Below are 19,519 nucleotides of genomic sequence, written 5' to 3' on the forward strand. Positions count from 1 at the left end.
AGACAAAAACAAGTTCGAAGTATACACATGTCTTGAAGTTACCAATTTGAGGTTTTTGCGAGACAAAAAATTAATTTATTACAAATGTGTTAAGGGTATCAATTTAGGAGTGTTAATAACATTAAACCTTTTTTTTTCTCCATTCATTTAGTTGAAGATGCTTACGGAGGCTTCTCTGAAACTCAGTTCAAACTAACTTAGAGCCCCAGAGCTAAAGACAAAGCCAAAGACCTTTAGATGGAAGATGACGTTGAAGCTTTTATTACGTATAAGACAACTCAAGGTTGTTCCTCTCCCTGCTTTGTTTTCCTATTTTAACCTTTCTTCATCTCTTCCACCTTTTGAGGTGAAGGATTTAACCTAGATCTCTCCCTCCCCTCCTTATTCCTTTTCCTTTTATTTTCTTTTGTTTCTTTTTTTACTCTCATGATTTGCTCTCCCGATTTTATATTTGGGAGCTTTCTCTCCAATCTAATTTTAAATTTTGAAGTTTTGATAAATAAGTACTCTGCTTTCAATTTCAATTGTGTCCACAATAATTTCTATGTCAAATTTGTGCTCATTTAATGTGTTTTCATTTATCGCATTGGCTTCATGGCTCACTCTCATTGATATCATATTTGATTTTTTTCAATATGTTTATATTGTCTCCGTACGGTGATGGTGTTGGGGATGCCTAACCTAGGCACACACCGTTCAAAGACAAAGCTATAACTACAAATGAAGATCCTTGTGTGTGCTTATCACCGATGATACCATGTAATTCGATGATTGGCTGTCAATCCTTTCGGTTAGATACAGTTCCAAATCTATTCTTGAAGGTCCAGCCTGTAATTATCTCTAATGAATTGCGTTAGATACGGTTCCAAATCTATTCTTGAAGGTCCAGCCTATAATTATCTCTAATGAATTGCCTTAATCTCTGGTTTTTTGTTTGTTGTGGAGCTCTATGGAGCTTTGCTTTGTTATTGTGATTTTTTATATTCCTTTTCATATATCCTTTTAATTGACCAAAAAAAAAAAAAACGGTTGTTTGCAAAGTTACTCAAAAAGTCTTTTTGAAAACAAGAAAGAGTTTATCCTAAGTAATTAAGGCAAAAGATTCATATTTCATCCAAAATCTTTCTTCGGTTTCAATTAGAGGAGATGAATTTTGTGACAACTATGGATAGAAAATATCATTAGTAGATAAGAAAATGAGTAACTTTACTTCAAACAGAATCAAACGTACACAAAATATATTGAAATTCAATTGATGGCAAAATTTGAGAACGTGAATATGTAACGTCAGAATTTAACTAATGACATGACATTTAGGATAACGTGTAATATCATAAATTAATTGATGACTTACTATCCAAAATAAAGATACACGCCGGAATTAAATCAATGATGCAAATCCCAAAACTACAAGTATTATACAAGAAAGTAAAGATAATCAAAAGATTGGTCTCTAGTAGATGAATGCCGGTATTTACAGCAATTGCGCCAAATTTTGGTGCAAACAATCCTAAATATTCTTTCCATACGTTTCTGTGTTTGGGACTTCTGGGGAAGTTGAAAAAATGAAAAAATAAAAGAAAGGAAACTTTTCTTTTCTTTAACCAAAAGAGGACAATTTCTTGCGTCAAGGGGGGAGTGAAGAATCGGGCCGAGAGCTGACTAATCGTGCGTTTGACTTTTGCCTCCCAATTCGTGGTCGGCTGGAGCTGGAGGGGGAGGAGACGGCGGACGAGGAATAGATTTCTTGTGGCTTTGATTATTCAAATCCCTCCACGCGATCCCCTCAAGACGATATCTCCATTATTTTCAGGTCTAGTCTCTGTCCTCTTCTGCTTAGGATTCGGTTCACACCGTCTGTCCATAAGAAATCCTTCTCGGTTTCTTGAAATAAAAGATCTTCCCCAGTTTCCAAAAGTCTCATTCCCATCTGAATTCTCCTTCATCGCTGTCGTAGTCAGGGGGATGGAGGAAGAAGGCCAACTCCTCCATCCCCACTTTCTGTAATTAGAAGCCCATCTGTCCCTGTGTGTGTGTCTCTCTCTCTCTGTCCTCCATGGAACCGGAGATCCGGCGGCAGAACGCGAAACCATCGCCGGAGAAGTCCCCTCCTGGGCCGGACGCCGCCGCGATCCTCCCCGTCACAGCCGGGCCGGCGGCGGCGAAGGGCGCCGCCAAGAAGCTGACCCTCATCCCTCTCATCTTCCTCATCTACTTCGAGGTCGCCGGTGGCCCGTATGGCGAGGAGCCGGCGGTCCAGGCGGCCGGGCCGCTGCTGGCCCTCGTCGGGTTCCTGGTCTTCCCGTTCATCTGGAGCATCCCGGAGGCCCTCGTGACGGCCGAGCTCTCCACAGCGTTCCCCGGCAACGGGGGGTTCGTGCTGTGGGCCGAGCGGGCGTTCGGGCCCCTCTGCGGCTCCCTGATGGGGACGTGGAAGTTCCTGAGCGGCGTGATCAACGTGGCCGCCTTCCCGGTCCTTTGCATAGACTACGTCGAGAAGCTGTTCCCGGTCTTCGAATCTGGGTGGCCGCGGAACGTCGCGATCCCGATATCCACATTGATGTTGTCCCTCCTGAATTACACCGGCCTGACGATCGTGGGCTACACCGCGGTGGTACTGGGCATTGTTTCCCTGATGCCCTTCCTCGTCATGTCTTCGATCGCGATCCCGAAGATTCATCCTCACAGGTGAGAGCCCTCGGTTCTTACTGTAACATAGGATCGTTGTACTGAATTGTAACCGAGTTAGGTCGCTTCTTAATGTCGGTGGATACTTTCTCGTGGCAGGTGGCTTAGCTTGGGCCAAAAGGGAGTGAAGAAAGATTGGAACTTGTACTTCAACACCCTCTTTTGGAACCTCAACTTTTGGGACAATGTCAGCACCATGGCAGGGGAAGTCGACAGGCCACAGAAGACCTTCCCTGTGGCCCTCCTTGTGGCCGTGGTCTTCACCTGCGTGGCCTACCTGATCCCGCTTTTCGCCGTGACTGGCTCGGTCATGGTGGACCAGAGCCAGTGGGAGACCGGGTTCATGGCCGACGCGGCGGAGATCATCGGCGGGAAGTGGCTCAAGATATGGCTTGAGATAGGGGCCGTCCTGTCGACGATTGGGCTCTACGAGGCCCAGCTAAGCAGCAGCGCGTTCCAGCTCCTGGGCATGGCGGATCTGGGGATTCTGCCGAAGGTCTTTGCGGTCCGGTCCAAATGGTTCGACACCCCCTGGTTGGGGATACTGTTGTCCACGGCCATCTGCCTCGGGTTTTCCTACATGAACTTCACCTCGATCATATCATCGGCCAACTTCCTGTACAGCCTGGGGATGCTGCTGGAGTTTGCGTCCTTCCTGTGGCTGCGAAGGAAGATGCCGACGCTGAAGAGGCCGTACCAGATCCCGCTAAGCCTGCCGTGGCTGGCGGTGCTGAGCCTGGTGCCGTGCGCATTCTTGGTGGTGATCATGGTGTACGCCACGAAGGTTGTGTACTTGGTGAGCGGGCTTATGACTGTAGGCGGGATTGCGTGGTTCTTCTTGATGAGGCTGTGCAAGTCCAGGAAGATACTCAAGTTCAGCAATGGTGACATTGGTGAGGTTCTTGGAGAGGACCGATGATAGTTGAGGTGTGCCATTTAGAATCATAGAAGAAATCTGGGTAGATAGAAAAGATTCGTTTTATTTTGCTGTTTTTCTCTCCTTCTTGGACATGTTTCCGGATGATCATGCTGTAAATTTGATGGATTTATCTGGAAGCAAATCAGGCTTTGTTCTTTCAGGTATGGTAAATTACTTGGCCGGCAATCTGCATACTTCATGTCCAGACCGACTCACCAACAATGTCTACAGCCCTGCTTAGATTATAAGCTTAGTCGATTTCAGGATCTTACAGCTAGCTGTGACCTCTTTTGCCTAGCGAGAAATGCTTATATGATTGTCGTGAGAATAACGACCTGTTTTGTATTAATCGATGCTGAAAATGGAGGGGCCAGAATATACCCTGATAATCCTTGAGAATTTCGCAATTTTCCCTTTGCAGAATCAAAGTCGCATTCTCCGTCGACAAGTCTTGCCCCCAAAGCTTAGATTCCACGCAGCAATGCGAGACCGGCAAAGGGCAGCAACCATCGCTTCCACATTTCAATTTGATTCCTCAAAGGAGAGAGAATATATACTGTTAATATATTATGTGTGTACTATAGATAATTTGTGAATTTCTTCTAAAAAAACACTACAAGTAGCTAGTGTTGAGCGAATGATTACATTGAATTGTACGAATTATTCTTTTATCTTCACATTTACCCTTTGTATGGATAAATATTATAAAAGTACTTCTTTCTTGTATTTACCACTAGTATTAATATATACGGGAAAATTGTCCAATCAATCCTAATCTTGTTGTCGAATGCTAATTTAGTATTAAAATTTTCAATTTTGTTAATTGAGTGTTAAACATTTGCGTCAAATTTCAATATAATCCTTTCGAGCAATTTTTGACGGAAATTGTTAATGACTAGATCGCTATTTCAGCAATGCCTAGCGAGAATGAATCGGTGGAATGACTCAATTGGCTAAAACGGAATGTTTATGACTGAAATTTGTATCCATACAAAAGAGTTAGGACTGAATGGATAATTTTTCCCTATATATACTATATAACCATTTCATATGCTTTTCCCATTTGAAAAAGGGCAACACTATTTCCACTCCCTATATAACTAAACCCACCTCCATTTTCACGAAAATCCTCAATTTTATTTACAATCTAAAGTGGTGGCTTCAAATTATTTAGAGATAAGTGTAATAGAAATTCTAAAACTTGTCAGTGTCTTAAAACTTACAAAAATTGCAATCAAGTTATAAAACTTATCAAATTGATTCAATTGAGTCCTAATATTAATACCATCAAACTTAGTAATGGAAAATGTTGACATGGCGCGAACATGACCTTTTAAATGAATTTTTATTTTCCACATGGCTTATTTAATTATTTTTTATTCAAATTTTTAAAAATTAGATTTAGAAACTAAAAAGAAAAGCTAAAATTTATTTAAAAAAATAAAATCGCCCCCCAAAAAAAAAAAAAAAAAAGAAGCGTCGGTGGGCTTTTCCACCACTGCTGCCCATTGTTGGAGGGGTTAGCGATGGTCATTGGCCCTAGGCGAGGGCCTTAGCTCAACTAGGGCGAGGCCTTGCTACGCGCTTGAGCGCGGGCGCCCAAATCTAGGCACGCCGACCCCCTCGCCTTGTGCTAGCGAGGCCTTGCCTTGGTCGAGTGAGGGTTGACCACCCTCGCCCAAGGTAGGCGACCATCATTAGCCCCTTCATTGATGGGTAGCAGCCTAAGTAGCACGGACACATGACACGAACACGCGACACGACACGACACGACACGTCGACACGTCATTTCTCAAAAATAAAGAATTCCGACACGTCGGGACATGTTGTATTTAAATGAATATTTTTATTTTAATTAATTTGATTCAAATTCATAAATAAATAATTAATTAAAAAAGAGCTTACAATGAATTTACACTAATAATATTAATAAGTCAATTCATTGAAAATTCAAAAACATATTCATAGTTAATGTGTATCTATGTTTGGAAACGTGTTTTTAACTTTAACAAAAGTTATTGATGAAACTAATGATTAATAAAAAATTAGAATCAATTTATTTAAATAAATCCATGATCTTCTACAAAGGACCAAAATTTATCATTATTCAAAATTCAGTACTTTTATTTTTCAAAATTATTTTTTATTTCCCTCCCCCACCACCCGACAGTGACAGATAAGCTGTCACTTCCCCTCCCCCAAAATTAAAACTCACCCATCAGATCTCCTTTTTTTTTTTTTTTTTTTTTTTTTTTGAATTTTCTTATTAAAAACCCTAGCCAGCCCTCCTTTTCTCTTCCTTCTCACCGCACGACTCCCTTCCCTCTCCTCCTCCTCCTCGCCACACGACCTCCTTCCTCTCCTCTTCCGTCTCTTGCCGTCACTCGCAGCTCGTCTTTGCTCCCTTGCCCTCACCTCCACCCTCCATCTTTCGGACACGCATGTCAAAACGTGTTTGGCCACGTGTCGGAAAATCCGACACGCGTTGACGCGTGTCTCGACCGTGTCGACGTGTCCGACATGCTCCGACATGTGTCAGACATGACACGGAAGCACGGGCAACGTGTCTGTGCTTCATAGGTGGCGGCAATGGCGGAAGCACCTACTGGTGCCAATTTTTTTTTTTGAACAATTTTGTTTTAAAATAAATTTTAGCTTTTCTTTTTAGTTTTTAAATCTAATTTTTTTAAAAAAATTGAATAATAATAATTTTAAAAATCATGTGGAAAATAAAAAATTTAAAATTCCATATGGAAAATAAATTTTTATTTAAAATGCTACGTCGCGTCATGTCGGCGGTTTCCGTTAGTAAGTTTGACGATGTTAACTTTAGAACTTAATTAAATTGATTTGACAAATTTTATGATTTGATTGCACTTTTTGCAAGTTTTATGATTCAATTGCATTTTTTGATCTAAGACTTCTTTTGTGCTTATCCCAATTATTTACTTTCCTTCTTTTTCTTAGTTTATATTATTCTATGTGGGATATAATTGTCATAACTAAAAATATTACATGCTTGTTTTTGTTTATAATTTTTGGTCAAATTTGAACTTTTTACTATTTAGAAAATAAAAACTAACCTCTTCTGTATCATTGCTTTTATAATAACTTATCTATCAAAAGCTTACTTTTTTGGTAACTTTTTTATTTTCTAATTTCGTTAGTCTAAAATATATATTAAATCTCTATATTACTATATCAAAGGATTTGCCTTTTTTATTACTATTGACAAGATGCTTTGACAGGGAGCATGTAAGATATTAAAGAAGTGTTTAGAAAAAAACGCTAACAACATCTACATGAAAAAGTTATGCACAATGAGGGATCTTGATATTGTTCGTAAACACTACACGAATGTTATTCATTCTTGTTAATCCAAAATAATGAAATTTCAATGGTAATTTACCAAAATAAAAAATCTTATTTTATGCAAAGCTTCGATGTAATTACATTCCATCTTTTGAAATTTCATGAACAGGAAAGTAACTGTGATTTTGTTTTGGAAAGGCTTTAAAGAGTTTTTTTTTTTTTTTGTCTCGTCCAATCATCCCACAAGTTGTATACGTACATATAACACAACTAATAAAAAGATTTGATGATGATATGCACAACTAAAAAGGAAAATTTTATGTCAAAAAATTTGTCTATGTTAAATCTTTTCTAAATTTTACTGGATTAATCTAGAAATTTGCTTGACAATGTAGAAATAACTAGATTTCTTCGAAATTTCTCTTTTGGATAAACTAGTTTTTATGGAAGTAAAATCGAAAAATAAAGAGAAAACATAATGCATTTAATGTATATGAGATAAGACAATGAACAAGAACAAAATGTGTGATATTCTTAGTTATGGCGATTAGGTCCTATAGAGAAATAGAAAATCTAATAAAAGAAGAAAGTAAATAAATTGGGGGCTATCACTTTAAATTGTAATCGTATAATTAAAGGTAACTTCGTCTTTTTAACAAAAATGGGGTGCATTTAGTCATATAAAGGATGGAAATAGTGCCACCCAAAACTTAAAAAATTATCTAAAATTTTATGATCTGTGAATATTCTCTCAATTTGTTCTCGCTTATCTGGAAATCCAGTAAAAATACTCACCAGGATCTTGTTATGTGCAGTTTTCTTCTCTCTCGGCTATCTTATTAACATTGATTCAAAAACCTCAATTATCTCTAACATGATAACACCCCTCTCCTCATGTTTTTAATTGAGTTTATCTATTTTGGATATTTTATTACGATTACGCCTCTCTCTTCTGGGACATATACCTCGTTAGACAATGCGGATCCACATAAGACCTACACAATCCGACGTATCACCTGTATTGCGCCTACTACACCTGATACGGACGATGAATTATCGCGTAATACATACACATAAGCACCTTCTTCCAATAAGACCATGCATTATGCGACACTACTTCTAGTACATTGATTTTGGACTACAAGTCCTATTGGCTAACGTTACTTAAAGGGTCTTAAATAGAAAGCATAAGGACCCACTTCTTCCTTTTTTCATGAAGAATGGCCACGGCTGAATACAAAAGTTTAAATTGTAAACCTGCTTTGCCTATTCTATCACCTGATAAAATATTAAATAACTCTCTAGAATGTAATGAAACAAAACCAATGTCCAAGCACTTGTTGATTCCATAAATTTTTTTTTTTTTTTGTCAGAGTTGATTTCATAATTAGCAAGCGAGTCAACGGAGCGATTTGCTTTATGAGAGTTATGTTGCACTTTAAATTCAAATTGAGAGCGCAACAATCTTATGATAAGCGAGGTCAGCATTCAAGCATAAGTTCTGGACTAACAAGATCGGTGATGGCTTTATAGTCAATCTTAACAATGATCTTATGAAAAACAATATCAGCGTATTTGTAAAAATGTTCCTTATTTTTTATTCTGTGAAAATGAAAATACTATTATGTTCCTCAACTTTTTCTTTTCTTGAAAACCCATTTGGTTGGTGAAGTTGTTTTGCTAGTAAGAGTGACAAATTTGAAAACATATATCCCATCTTCAAAATTAAGCAATAGAATGGGAAAATTGATGAAAACATTCTTTGTTTTCATTTTTCTTTTCTCTTAGATAATAACTTGAAAAGAAGTTAACTCGATGTTTTGAGACATGATTATTAACGTATATGAAACATGTTTGATTCACAACAAGAAGTTTTCATAGAAAATTGGATTTCATGAAGAAGTCCATTTTTTATCCAGAATAATGAAAAATATGTAAGGGTGCGTTTGTTTATGTTTATGTTCAAAAATTGTTAGGGGAAGAAATAGAAAAACTATTTGTTCCGGGGAACAATTTTTTACCGAAAGACGTGTTTGGTAAACTTGTTTCGAGAATAAAAATGAATAGAAACACGTTTGGTAAATTTGTATTCTTTTTTTGTTTCTTCTAATTTTTAAATATTTTTATTTTATTTTTCCTTTTTTTTTTTTTTTTTTCTTTTGGCCGATCGCCGGCCTCGACCATGGCCGGCAAGCCGGTCGACGAGGGCGGCGGCCTCGCCCAACCACGGCGAGGCTCGCCGGCCCACGAGGCCGAGCCTCGCCGTGGTTGGGCGAGGCTCGGCCTCACCGTGGTTGGGCGAACTTGGGCTCACCGAGATCTAGCAAGGCCGAGCTCGCCCAGCCACCGGCGAGGCTCGGCCTCGCTGGATTTGGGCGAGCCCCAGCTCGCCGAGCCTCGCCCGCGCCGGCGAGGCTTGGCCTCGCCTTGGTTGGGCGAGATCGGGCTCGCCAGTCGGCGAGGCCGAGCCTCGCCGATGGTTAGGCGAGCTCAACCTCGCTAGATTTGGGTGAGCTCGAGCTCGCCTAGCCAAGGTAAGGCCAAGCCTTGCCGGGGGCCGGCGACGCCGGCCTCACCGGGGGCCGGCGACCCTCCGGCGAGGTCGCCGGCCTCGACGGCCGGTTGCCGGCCATGGCCGAGGCCGGCAACCGGCCAAAGAAAAAGAAGAAAAAGAAAAAGAGAAGAAAAGAAATAAGAGAGAGAAAATTTGTTCTTCAAAAGTGTTTCTAGAACAAAAAAATAACTTTTTTTTTCTTATTTCTGTTCTAATTTTGTTCCCGGAACAAAAAAACAGATTTTGAACAAAAACGCAAACAAACGCGTTTCTATTCTTTTTTTGTTCTCGGGAACAAAAAAACAAAAAAACTGTTCATGAACAAAATTTAAAAACGCAACCATGCACGCCCTAAAAGGCCACTGTTTTTCCGAGATGAAAAATTAATTTATTGCAAATGTGTTAGGGGTATCAATTTAGGAGTGTTAATAACATTAAACTTTTCTTTGTTCTCCATTAATTTAGTTTGAGGAAGCTTCCCTAAAACTTGGTTCAAACCAACAACCCGAAAGGCCAAAGCCCTTTAGATGAAAGATGCCGTTGAAGCTTTTATTACATGTAAGACAACTCAAGGTTGTTTGCAAAGTTATCAGGAAGTCAGGCCGAAAAGGTCAATAGGCTTATCCCGCGTAATTAAATGCAGAAGATTCCCCTTTCCGCGAATTGAGTTTCTTGCGTCATGGGAGTGAATATAAGGGCAACTGACTAAGCACTTTTTACTCCGATTAAGGCATGTTTACAGCTGCTTCGTGCGAGCTGGAGCAGAGGAGACGACGGATGAGAAATAGATTCTTGTGGCTTTGATTCTTCAAATCCCGATCCCACTTTCTCTAATATATGAACCCATCTCACGGGTTTTCCTACATGAACTTCACCTCGATCATATCATCGGCCAACTTCCTGTACAGCCTGGGGATGCTGCTGGAGTTTGAGTCCTTCCTGTGGCTGCGAAGGAAGATGCCGATGCTGAAGAGGCCGTACCAGATCCCGCTAAGCCTGCCGTGGCTGGCGGCGCTGAGCCTGGTGCCATGCGCATTCTTGGTGGTGATCATGGTGTACGCCACGAAGGTTGTGTACCTGGTGAGCGGGCTCATGACTGTAGGCGGGATTGCGTGGTTCTTCTTGATGAGGCTTTGCAAGTCCAGGAAGATACTCAAGTTCAGCAATGGTGACATTGGTGAGGTTCTTGAAGAGGACCGATGATAGTTGAGGCGTGCCATTTAGAATCATGGAAGAAATCTGGGTAGATAGAAAATATTCGTCTTATTTTGCTGTTTTTCTCTCCTTCTTGTACATGTTTCCGGATGACCATGCTGTAAATTTGATGGATTTATCTGGAAGCAAATCAGGCTTTGTTCTTTCAGGTATGGTAAATTATTTACTTGGCCGGCATTCTGCATACTCCATGCCCAGACCGACTCACCAGCAATGTCTACAGCCCTGCTTAGACTAGAAGCTGAGTCGATTTCAGGATCTTACAGCTAGCTGTGAGCTCTTTTGCCTAGCGAGAAATGCTTATATGATTGTCGTGAGAATAACGACCTGTTTTGTATTAATCGATGCTGAAAATGGAGGGGCCAGAATATACCCTGATAATCCTTGAGAATTTCGCAATTTTCCCTTTGCAGAATCAAAGTCGCATTCTCCGTTGACAAGTCTTGCCCCCAAAGCTTAGGACGTAGATTACTTAAATCCAGTTTCCTACTAGTCCGCAATTCATAAAGGGCGGAAGTAACTGATTTTGAGAGCACACGGTTAAATGCATAGGCAACAGTTAATAACGCATCCCCCAATACAAGATAAATAAATTTGCTTACACCATCATAAACCTAACCATTTCTAATAGGATTCTATTCCTTCTCTCAGCAACCTCATTTTGTTACAGAGTACCAAGAATAGTCAATAATCGTACAATTCAATTTTCATCACAAAGAGCCTAGAATTGCTAAGATAAATACTCACGTCTGCGATCGGTTTTCAATACATTTATTGTTTTGTTCAACTGATTTTCTATCAACGCTATATATCATCTAAAGCAGTCTAATGCTTCTAACTTATGGGAGATCAAAAAGACATAATCAAAACGTTTAAAATCATCTATGAAAATGATGAAATATGAGGCTCCATGCATTTTTCTTTACGTCTAAGTACAAGTTAGCAAGTTGAACCTGGCTTCCCTTTCTTCTTTTGCTCAACGTGTTCCCTACTTCTTGAAGACTCCACTAGCTGCATGTGAGATGATATAATGCTATAATATGTGTCCCAAGTCTAGTCTAGTAATCGACTTCATGCATAATGGACTTTCATCTTTTTCTTTTCTAAGGAGTCAACAATTGTGAGCTGCATGTTTTTCTTTGACTTTGCCAGCAACTTGCGGCTTCTAGGGGAAATAGAGGGAAAGACGTGCCTTTCATGCAAGAAGTAACTCCTCTTGATCATTGTCATTCTCGCGTCTTCTATTAGGTGTTGACTTCAATAATGATAACATAATAGGAGGCAAATGATTCCTCGTTTTCCTTTGCTCGCTAAGCAACTTGGCAAATCTAGGATTGGCATACCGCCATAGAGCTTATCATTTCCTTCGAGTGAAGTCACGCTTGTGTTCAGGAAGACCCCTTCGCTCAGTACCTCACCCTCGAAGTTGTTGAAAGACAGATTCAGGTACTGCAATTGAATTTCTCCAAGAATGTCGGAACAGGGCTGGAGAAATTATTACTTGAGAGATCTATGTATTAAAGACCATTTAAGGAACTCAAGAATGAAGAGATATTTCCTTCGAATAGATTATTTTGCATGTGAAGCTCCACCAAGCTAGCGCATCGACCGAGGCTACTAGGGATTTTTTCTAATAGGTTGTTGCCATGTATGTCTAATTTGGCTAAGCTATGCAATGTACCGATTTCTTATGTTAAGGAACCACTTAATTGGTTTTAAAATAGATCAAAATAGATAGATAGGGAAGAGATAGTGAAAACTTGAGATGGTATAACTCCACTAAGACCATTCTACAAAAAGTCAATCCCTACCAAGTTTTGGCATTTCCCAATACCCAGAGGAATGCTCCCTTGAAAATTGTTCCCTTTCAAGATGAGTTCCATTAGCTTTGTTAGGTTCCCTATCGCGGAGGAGATATTCCCAGTGAGTTTGTTCTCTGAGCTGAAAACTCCTTCAGCTCGATGAGATTTCTAATGGTGTCGGGAATGGTGCCCGTGAACTTGTCATTGCCCATGTACAGCAGTTCTAGGCCACGCAAGTTTCCAATACTTGAAGGGATATTTCCAGACAATCGATTGTTCTTGATCAACATTATATGCAACTAAGAGGATAAGTTGCCTATAGTTTCTGGCAAAGTACCTTCAAAATTGTTGAGGTTGACTGACAGGAGCCCCAAGCTAGTAGATTTAATTGATTCAAGGAATTTCAGGTCACCTTGCACTCCGCTACCTAGCTGGTTGTTCGAAATACTGATCCATTCTAGCTGATTTAGCTTTTCCACAATAGGCACGTTTCCAGAAAATTTGTTTAGCAGGATTGTTATTTGCACTAAGTTAGTGGCATTTGATATGGAAGTAGAAATGGATCTAGTAAATTGATTGTCTGCAACATTTAACCCGACAAGATTAGAGAAGTGACTTCCAAATTGGAGGAAGACTCCCTTCAAGTTGGTTTTGGGGAAATTGAATGCCAACAAGAGAAGATATGTTGAAGACGGAGGAAAGGAGAGTGTCGGAGAGTCCATTTGCACTGAGATAAAACACTCCAAATTTTGCAAATGGCCTAGTGTGGCCAGAACTCTTCCTACAAAGTTATTGAATGTCACCAAGATGTACGCTAGAGATGTGAGCCAATTGCACAAATTAGTCTATTTTGTCCCTAGGATATAAGAAAATTCTTTTCAATAAGGTCCCTAAAGGACCTAATTGCATAAAACAAGGAAGTAAGGCCAAACCGATAAAGATTGATTCAAATAGGACAGATCGATCTGATTGGTCACTGACGGGAATGGCCGATTAGGCCAGTTCTCGATTGTTTCACAATGGCTGTCAATAGCCATGAGGTGGACCACCTCATGGTCAATGCACCAATGCCATTAATTTTCAAATTTCCGATTTTCCCTTGAACTTTATAAAATTTGCAAATTTGGTGAAATTACCAAAAAATACCCCAACTAACCCATTATCTCAAAATTAGATCATGACCATCCATTGAGAACATATCATGACCATTGAAATTAATGTGCTTAATTAGGATGTCATCTAGGGTATATTAAAAATAAGATGGCATCCTTACCCTTTATTAGGATTCCATTCCCTATACCCATATAAATAGGATTATTTTTTTCCGAAAAAAAAGGGCACATTTGGTGCCAAAAAAAGAAAAGAAATACATATCTGGAAATTCTTTCTCTCTCCAAAAAAAAAAAAAATCTCTCCTCCCCCTTTCGCGTGCGCTCCCTCTCCTCCCAAACCTCTCGCCGACCTCCTTGCCGCTGCTCGCTGACCTCACGCCGGCGACTCTCCGGCTAGCTCCACCTCCAACAACCACCCTCAGCCCTCCCTGAGTCCCGTCGACGGCGTCACTACCCCCGCCGGCGATTTTTCCTCCTCGGGTGCGCAAAGACGACGTTTTCTCTTGCTATCCCTGTTTCGATCTCATCTAAACCCCTTCAGCGGGTCTCCGACGGCCAGTGGTTCCCTGAGGCGGCCAACTACGTTCCCCAGCGAGTCAAGAGTCCATCACAGCAGTTCACGGCGGCCAATGCTCCTTCCCGATGTTGATCTGCTCACCGGCGTTATTCCCAACCTCGATCCATTACCGGTTGCTGATTGGAACTATTTCCAGGGCTGTTCGGTCTTCTCCGATGATCTTCCAGTGCTTTGATTAGTCCGGTGATGATCCTCGATGAATCCACAAGTTGCTGATAGCCAAAGGTGAGTCCGAAGTCCACCGGAGGTCTCCACTCCACCGTTTCTCTCCGATGGGGTCTATCAGTGCCCGATCCTGGTAGCTGTTCTGTCCAGCAACAAACCGGAGCAAATCCGGTGCCATTCGGACCCCTCCGGCGAGCCTGACGTTCTTTGGACGATCCTCGGCGATCTCAAGGTGCTATGGTGGTTCGGTGTTGGTCCGATTGAGCTTCAATCGATCGGAACGCACAAAAGGTAACGTCTAAACCTTGAGCTCAATGAAGCGAGGTCTCGATATGAGACTGAGACTAGAGCTCACCCTAGGTTCTAGTTCTGCAATCTCAGCATGTTTAGAATATTAGAACGGCCTTAGAATAGCTTAGGACGAGCTTGATTGGCTTAAACGTGCTTGATTGATTGGATGAGTGGATTCTGCAATTTTCAGATGCTTGGATGACTGATCCGAGAAACTAATTGATATGAGTTTGTAAACTTGCTTTTCTGCGTGAGATGTCTTCATAAATGTCAAAGATTACTCAAACACCTTTCCAACAAGCCATAGAACACCCCGAACGAACCTCATTTGATATAATTTTCGCTCAAAGTCGTGTCCAGAATCTACCGAATGTTCTGTTGTTCTGTTGAGTTGCGGTCTACACTATTTGTTGATTTTTTGCTGATTTTTGTGATTCAAATTGGACTTAGATGTATTCATGAGAAATAATCGAGACATTACAGTCTATATGCATGAATTTTTGTGGATTTTTATCATGCCATTCAATTGGGGAAAATAATCCTTGTTCTGTGTAAAAGTTGCTCAATTGTTACTGATTTGTGTTTCTGTAAAGATGACTTCAATTGAGCTCCTTATGAACAAAATTTTGGCATGATTCCTTCTAGGCATACTTATAGGACTTCAATAGCTTTGAAATGATGCATGATTCATGTAAATGGATAACCGTTTGCCTTACGAAAACATCTCACTAAGTTGCTGCAATTTTGTGCATTCCTTAAGGTTCATGATAGATAGAGTTGTCTCACCTAGTCCAATTCGCGAATTTATAGGATTTTTTTGTATATTTATTTAAGGTTAAGTGTCTTAATCATTTGGGCCATCGCACTCAGCCATACATCGTGTCAAAATATCATAATTTTCATGCATCATTTAGGTGGTTTAGCAAGCCAATCTTCATGCATCTTCTTCTACCTCCCATATCACTAATTTGCACACTTCTGCAATTGTCATTAATTGGACATGAAATTGACCTTAATTGAGCTCGATGTCTCTTAGGAAGTCTTGGGGTACATCATAATATTTCAATGACACCAATTTTGTCCCATTTGCATATCGTTTGACCCATTTTCTATTTTTGTGAAATTTGCCTTGAACTCTGCCATGTGATAAATTCGGAATGCCTGTTCTGCCCCTACTAAACCAGACGTTTTATCATTTTTGTGTTGAGTTTTCCTTAAGGATTCCGAAGTTAGATCTTCAACGGAATTTGATTTGCTTTTATATTTCTATGTCATGGTAAATTTTCGAAATTTTTACACTTGGATTGCTAGGGCAAATGGTCATTAGTTTGCACAAATATGTTGTTGCACTGTACTGTTTCTGATGTGTCGTTCTATTTTCTTGGATTTTCATAAATTCATGTGTAATTTATCTTAGGAAACTTCTTTCATGAAAGTTGTTTGTTATTGAGTGCTTGATGTGTCGTAATTTTTTTAGAACCAATTATCATGGGTCATACTTCAATTGCTTGAATTTTTTATGTCATGTCCTGACATGCTCTGTTTTTCCTTTTATGACTTGTCTTTGTTGTAGTATTTTTAGGAAATTATGCATGCTCAATTAGCTTTTGATACCTTCACCACTTTTGATACTCACGTTCTGAACTTCAAACACAAAAGTTCTAAAAAAAATAGAAAGCGTTTTGACATGCTTTTCAAACCCCTCAAATGTTGTAGGACAATCGAGAATTTCATATTTTGATTGACCTGAATCCAATTTTCATTCATGTGATGCCTATAGGAAAATTCTTTGCATAACAATTTGACATGATTTTATTAAATTCTTGATTTATATTTAGGACATTTGTATACTTGATCAATTATGCCATTAATGACCCAAGCTCACCTTAACGATTTGACATGATTCTTGGTTCAATAAAATCATGTCCTTATCCGACATTTTCCTTACAAAACTCCATTTGGCATAAAATCTGTCAAAGTTTGGATCATATTTAGACTGTAACGCTTGATTAGTTGTGCCTTTTGATGCACCCAAGCTAGCTTAGATAGCTAAATGTGCTCCATAACATTGACGAAATTATACCCCTTTTATCAAATCTTTTCGAAATAATACACTTTCTTGCCAATTGTTCATAAAACCTTTTTGGGCATCACATGAATTATATATTGATCATTTCACTTGATATGAAATGCATGTGGAAGTATTTGGCACATGATGGCTAAATAAGTGATCCGGTGTCGACTCACTAATTTGTTTTGTTGATTGAGAACCAAGGTCAAATGGCATGTACGCATGTTTACTTTCAAGCTGTGCATGTGATTTTTAGATATATGCATAGGTGCGATGCATGTACTTTTGGGTACTTTGGGTGACATTTAAAACCCGAATTAAGGGTTTGTTAGTGTTGGCCACCATTTATGAACACAAACAATGACTAATCACTAAAAAGAATTAAAATGATTGGATATGAGTCTTAGTGTGGCTCGTTGCATGAACAATCAAAGGCCGACCCTGAGACCATTTTCAATGTTCCTTGATTAATTACTTTGCTCGATGTTTTATGAGTACTTTACTTGCCATGATCGATTGTGATTGCTATAGATTGCCTTTTTATTCCAAGTATTAGTTTAGGATTAGAATAGGTTCAAGAAGGCAGTTGCCTAGAGATGGCAATCCTGAAGACGGTGATGGTCGATATCCATTCCGACCTTATGTCTTGTAAATGGCAAATGGTTGATGTCTCTTCCAACCAATTTTCTTGTAATTTCCATTACCCGACATATGTCTTGAGTTTTTTTTTTTATGCGTTGTATAAACATACGACGAGTTGCAAGCTATTCCTTGCTTTACTTTCCTTATTTCTTTTTTAGGATTACATCCTAAATTTACTGCATTCCTTAAACTATCTTGGGTGTTGACTTACTACACTATCCTTTAAATTCCAATTGTTTGCTTTCTTTTTTCCTTTTTAAGTAGAAGTAGAATGGCATGAAATTGACCATCCGCGCATGATCACCTTGTTAACTTCATATTGCATGGAAAAGTAAAAAGATACGCATGATCATATTAGGAAACACGACTACTATTAGGTACCAAAATGGTGTTAATAGAAATATTAATGTTATCCAAGTCTACGAACTTTAGAATCTCCGGTTGGGTGAATATCAAGGGATTACTCCCGATCCTTAATTGAATTTCTCGGCCAACCCCTCAAAAGCGAGATTAGTGGCGACTCCTAGAATTATATTTTAGGTTATCTAATACAACTAATAATAAAAGGAACTTGTCATGCTAGGTATGGGTCTCGTGGAGACTTATTGTGGTTTAGCAAACTTGAACAAAATCATCCTAAAGGATGAAACGATACCATCCTTTTGTATGAAAGTACTAGCAAGAGGACTACCATGGTAAGAGTACCCATAAATTAGCCTTTCACATCCGATTTCCTTTTTTAAGGTATACCTTACGTGTTGAAGCGAATCACGATACATTTCCATTGTCGCATGGGGTATGGATTTGAGAGAACTCGCATTCATGTAGACCTCAGACTCTATGGGCCAAAATCGAAGGCAATGTGATGATGTCTTTGGTAGATATGACCTCAAGTGTGAATTCACGAGCAAATACCCCTAAATGCCATCCTTCCCCGATGATCTCGTGGAAGGCGATCCCATAAATTTATGTTCTTTTGGTGACTTGACAAGCTCCCAAATTTAATTATTTTTCAAGAGATTTCATCTCTTCGTTAATAGCAACTAAACACTTTGCTGAATCTTTTGAAGAGAGTTTCTTTATAGGTTTTAGGCTTACTATACTTCATTGACTCTACAACTGAAAGAGCATAAGCAACAAAATTTGAGAACTCATATTTATGTGAAAGCTTCACCGTCCTTCTTGGTCTATCTTTGGGAATAGAATACCGTTTCTCTTTAGGTTCTTCAAATTCAATATTATTAATAGATGACCGAATTGTTTGTGAAGGAAATACTTCAAGCTCTATTTTCTCTACAACACTTTCCAAATTTTTATCATGAGAAATAGATGATTATTTCTTAGGATGAAGCATAGCAAACTCATCAAAAGTAACATCTCAGATGATAATAATCTTAGATGAATTAGAACACCAAAGTTTATAACCTTTTACACCATAAGCACAACCAAGAGAAATGCATTTTTTCGCTCTAGGCTCTAGTTTACCTTCACTAACATGTGCATATGCCGGACATCCAAATACTCAAAGAAAAATAATTAGTAGATTTACCTGACCATACCTCCTCAAGTATCTTGCACTCAATAGACGTGCAAGGAGAACAATTTATCAACCAAGCAGCTATATTGACCGCTTCGGCCTAGAACTGCTTGTCTTAACTTGCATTAGACAATAGACACCTACTCCTCTCTAATAAGGTTCTGTTAATGCGTTATGTAATACCATTTTGCTATGGTGTATTCACAGTAGGATGATGTCTCACAATTCCTTCAACTTTGCAAAACTCATTAAACTCACCTCCACAAAATTCTAGCCCATTATTTGTTCTCAACCACTTAATCTTCTTACCAGTTTGCTTCTCAATTAATGTTTTCCATTGTTTAAATGTAACAAAAACATTACTTTTCTATTTTAGAAAATAAACCCAAACATTTCTTGAAAAATTATCAATGAAAGTAAGTAAATATCATGAACCAAGGCCTTTCGAAGGAACTTTTGTAGTCTCACAAAGATAAGAGTAAATATAATATAGAGTGCCATTTATTGTGTGAATTCCTATCTTGAAACTGACTCTTTTCTGTTTTCTAAAAACACAATGCTCATAGAAATCCAATTTTCCAATTTTCTGACCACACAAAAAGACCTCTCTTACTCTGCTCCTCCAGCCCTTTAA

The 19,519-nt window shown here is 39.3% G+C and overlaps 1 protein-coding gene across 3 annotated transcripts; it reads left to right on the forward strand.

Moving 5' to 3' along the window:
• Positions 1-1,676: 1,676 nt before the first annotated feature.
• On the forward strand, positions 1,677-4,317 carry LOC104422310 (probable polyamine transporter At3g13620). Of its 3 annotated transcripts, none has more exons than XM_039303207.1 (3): positions 1,677-2,688; positions 2,788-3,615; positions 4,029-4,317. In XM_039303207.1, exons 1-2 carry the CDS (start codon positions 2,057-2,059, stop codon positions 3,605-3,607), a joined length of 1,452 nt encoding a protein of 483 aa, XP_039159141.1. In that variant the 5' UTR covers positions 1,677-2,056; the 3' UTR covers positions 3,608-3,615; positions 4,029-4,317. The 3 variants fall into 3 exon arrangements, with proteins under 3 accessions (XP_039159141.1, XP_039159142.1, XP_010032901.2); XM_039303208.1 differs by lacking the exon at positions 4,029-4,317 and adding an exon at positions 3,769-4,022; XM_010034599.3 differs by lacking the exon at positions 4,029-4,317 and having other exon boundaries at positions 1,679-2,688; positions 2,788-3,778.
• Positions 4,318-19,519: the final 15,202 nt, after the last annotated feature.

Source organism: Eucalyptus grandis, chromosome 10, assembly GCF_016545825.1.
Source record: "Eucalyptus grandis isolate ANBG69807.140 chromosome 10, ASM1654582v1, whole genome shotgun sequence".
Lineage (NCBI taxonomy): Eukaryota > Viridiplantae > Streptophyta > Magnoliopsida > Myrtales > Myrtaceae > Eucalyptus > Eucalyptus grandis.

Bases quoted from the DNA above. Each gene is read 5' to 3' on its own strand.
- LOC104422310 (XM_039303207.1), top strand. From the start codon at position 2,057: ATGGAACCGGAGATCCGGCGGCAGAACGCGAAACCATCGCCGGAGAAG. The intron at 2,689-2,787 runs GTGAGAGCCCTC...TTCTCGTGGCAG, and splicing joins CCGAAGATTCATCCTCACAG to GTGGCTTAGCTTGGGCCAAA.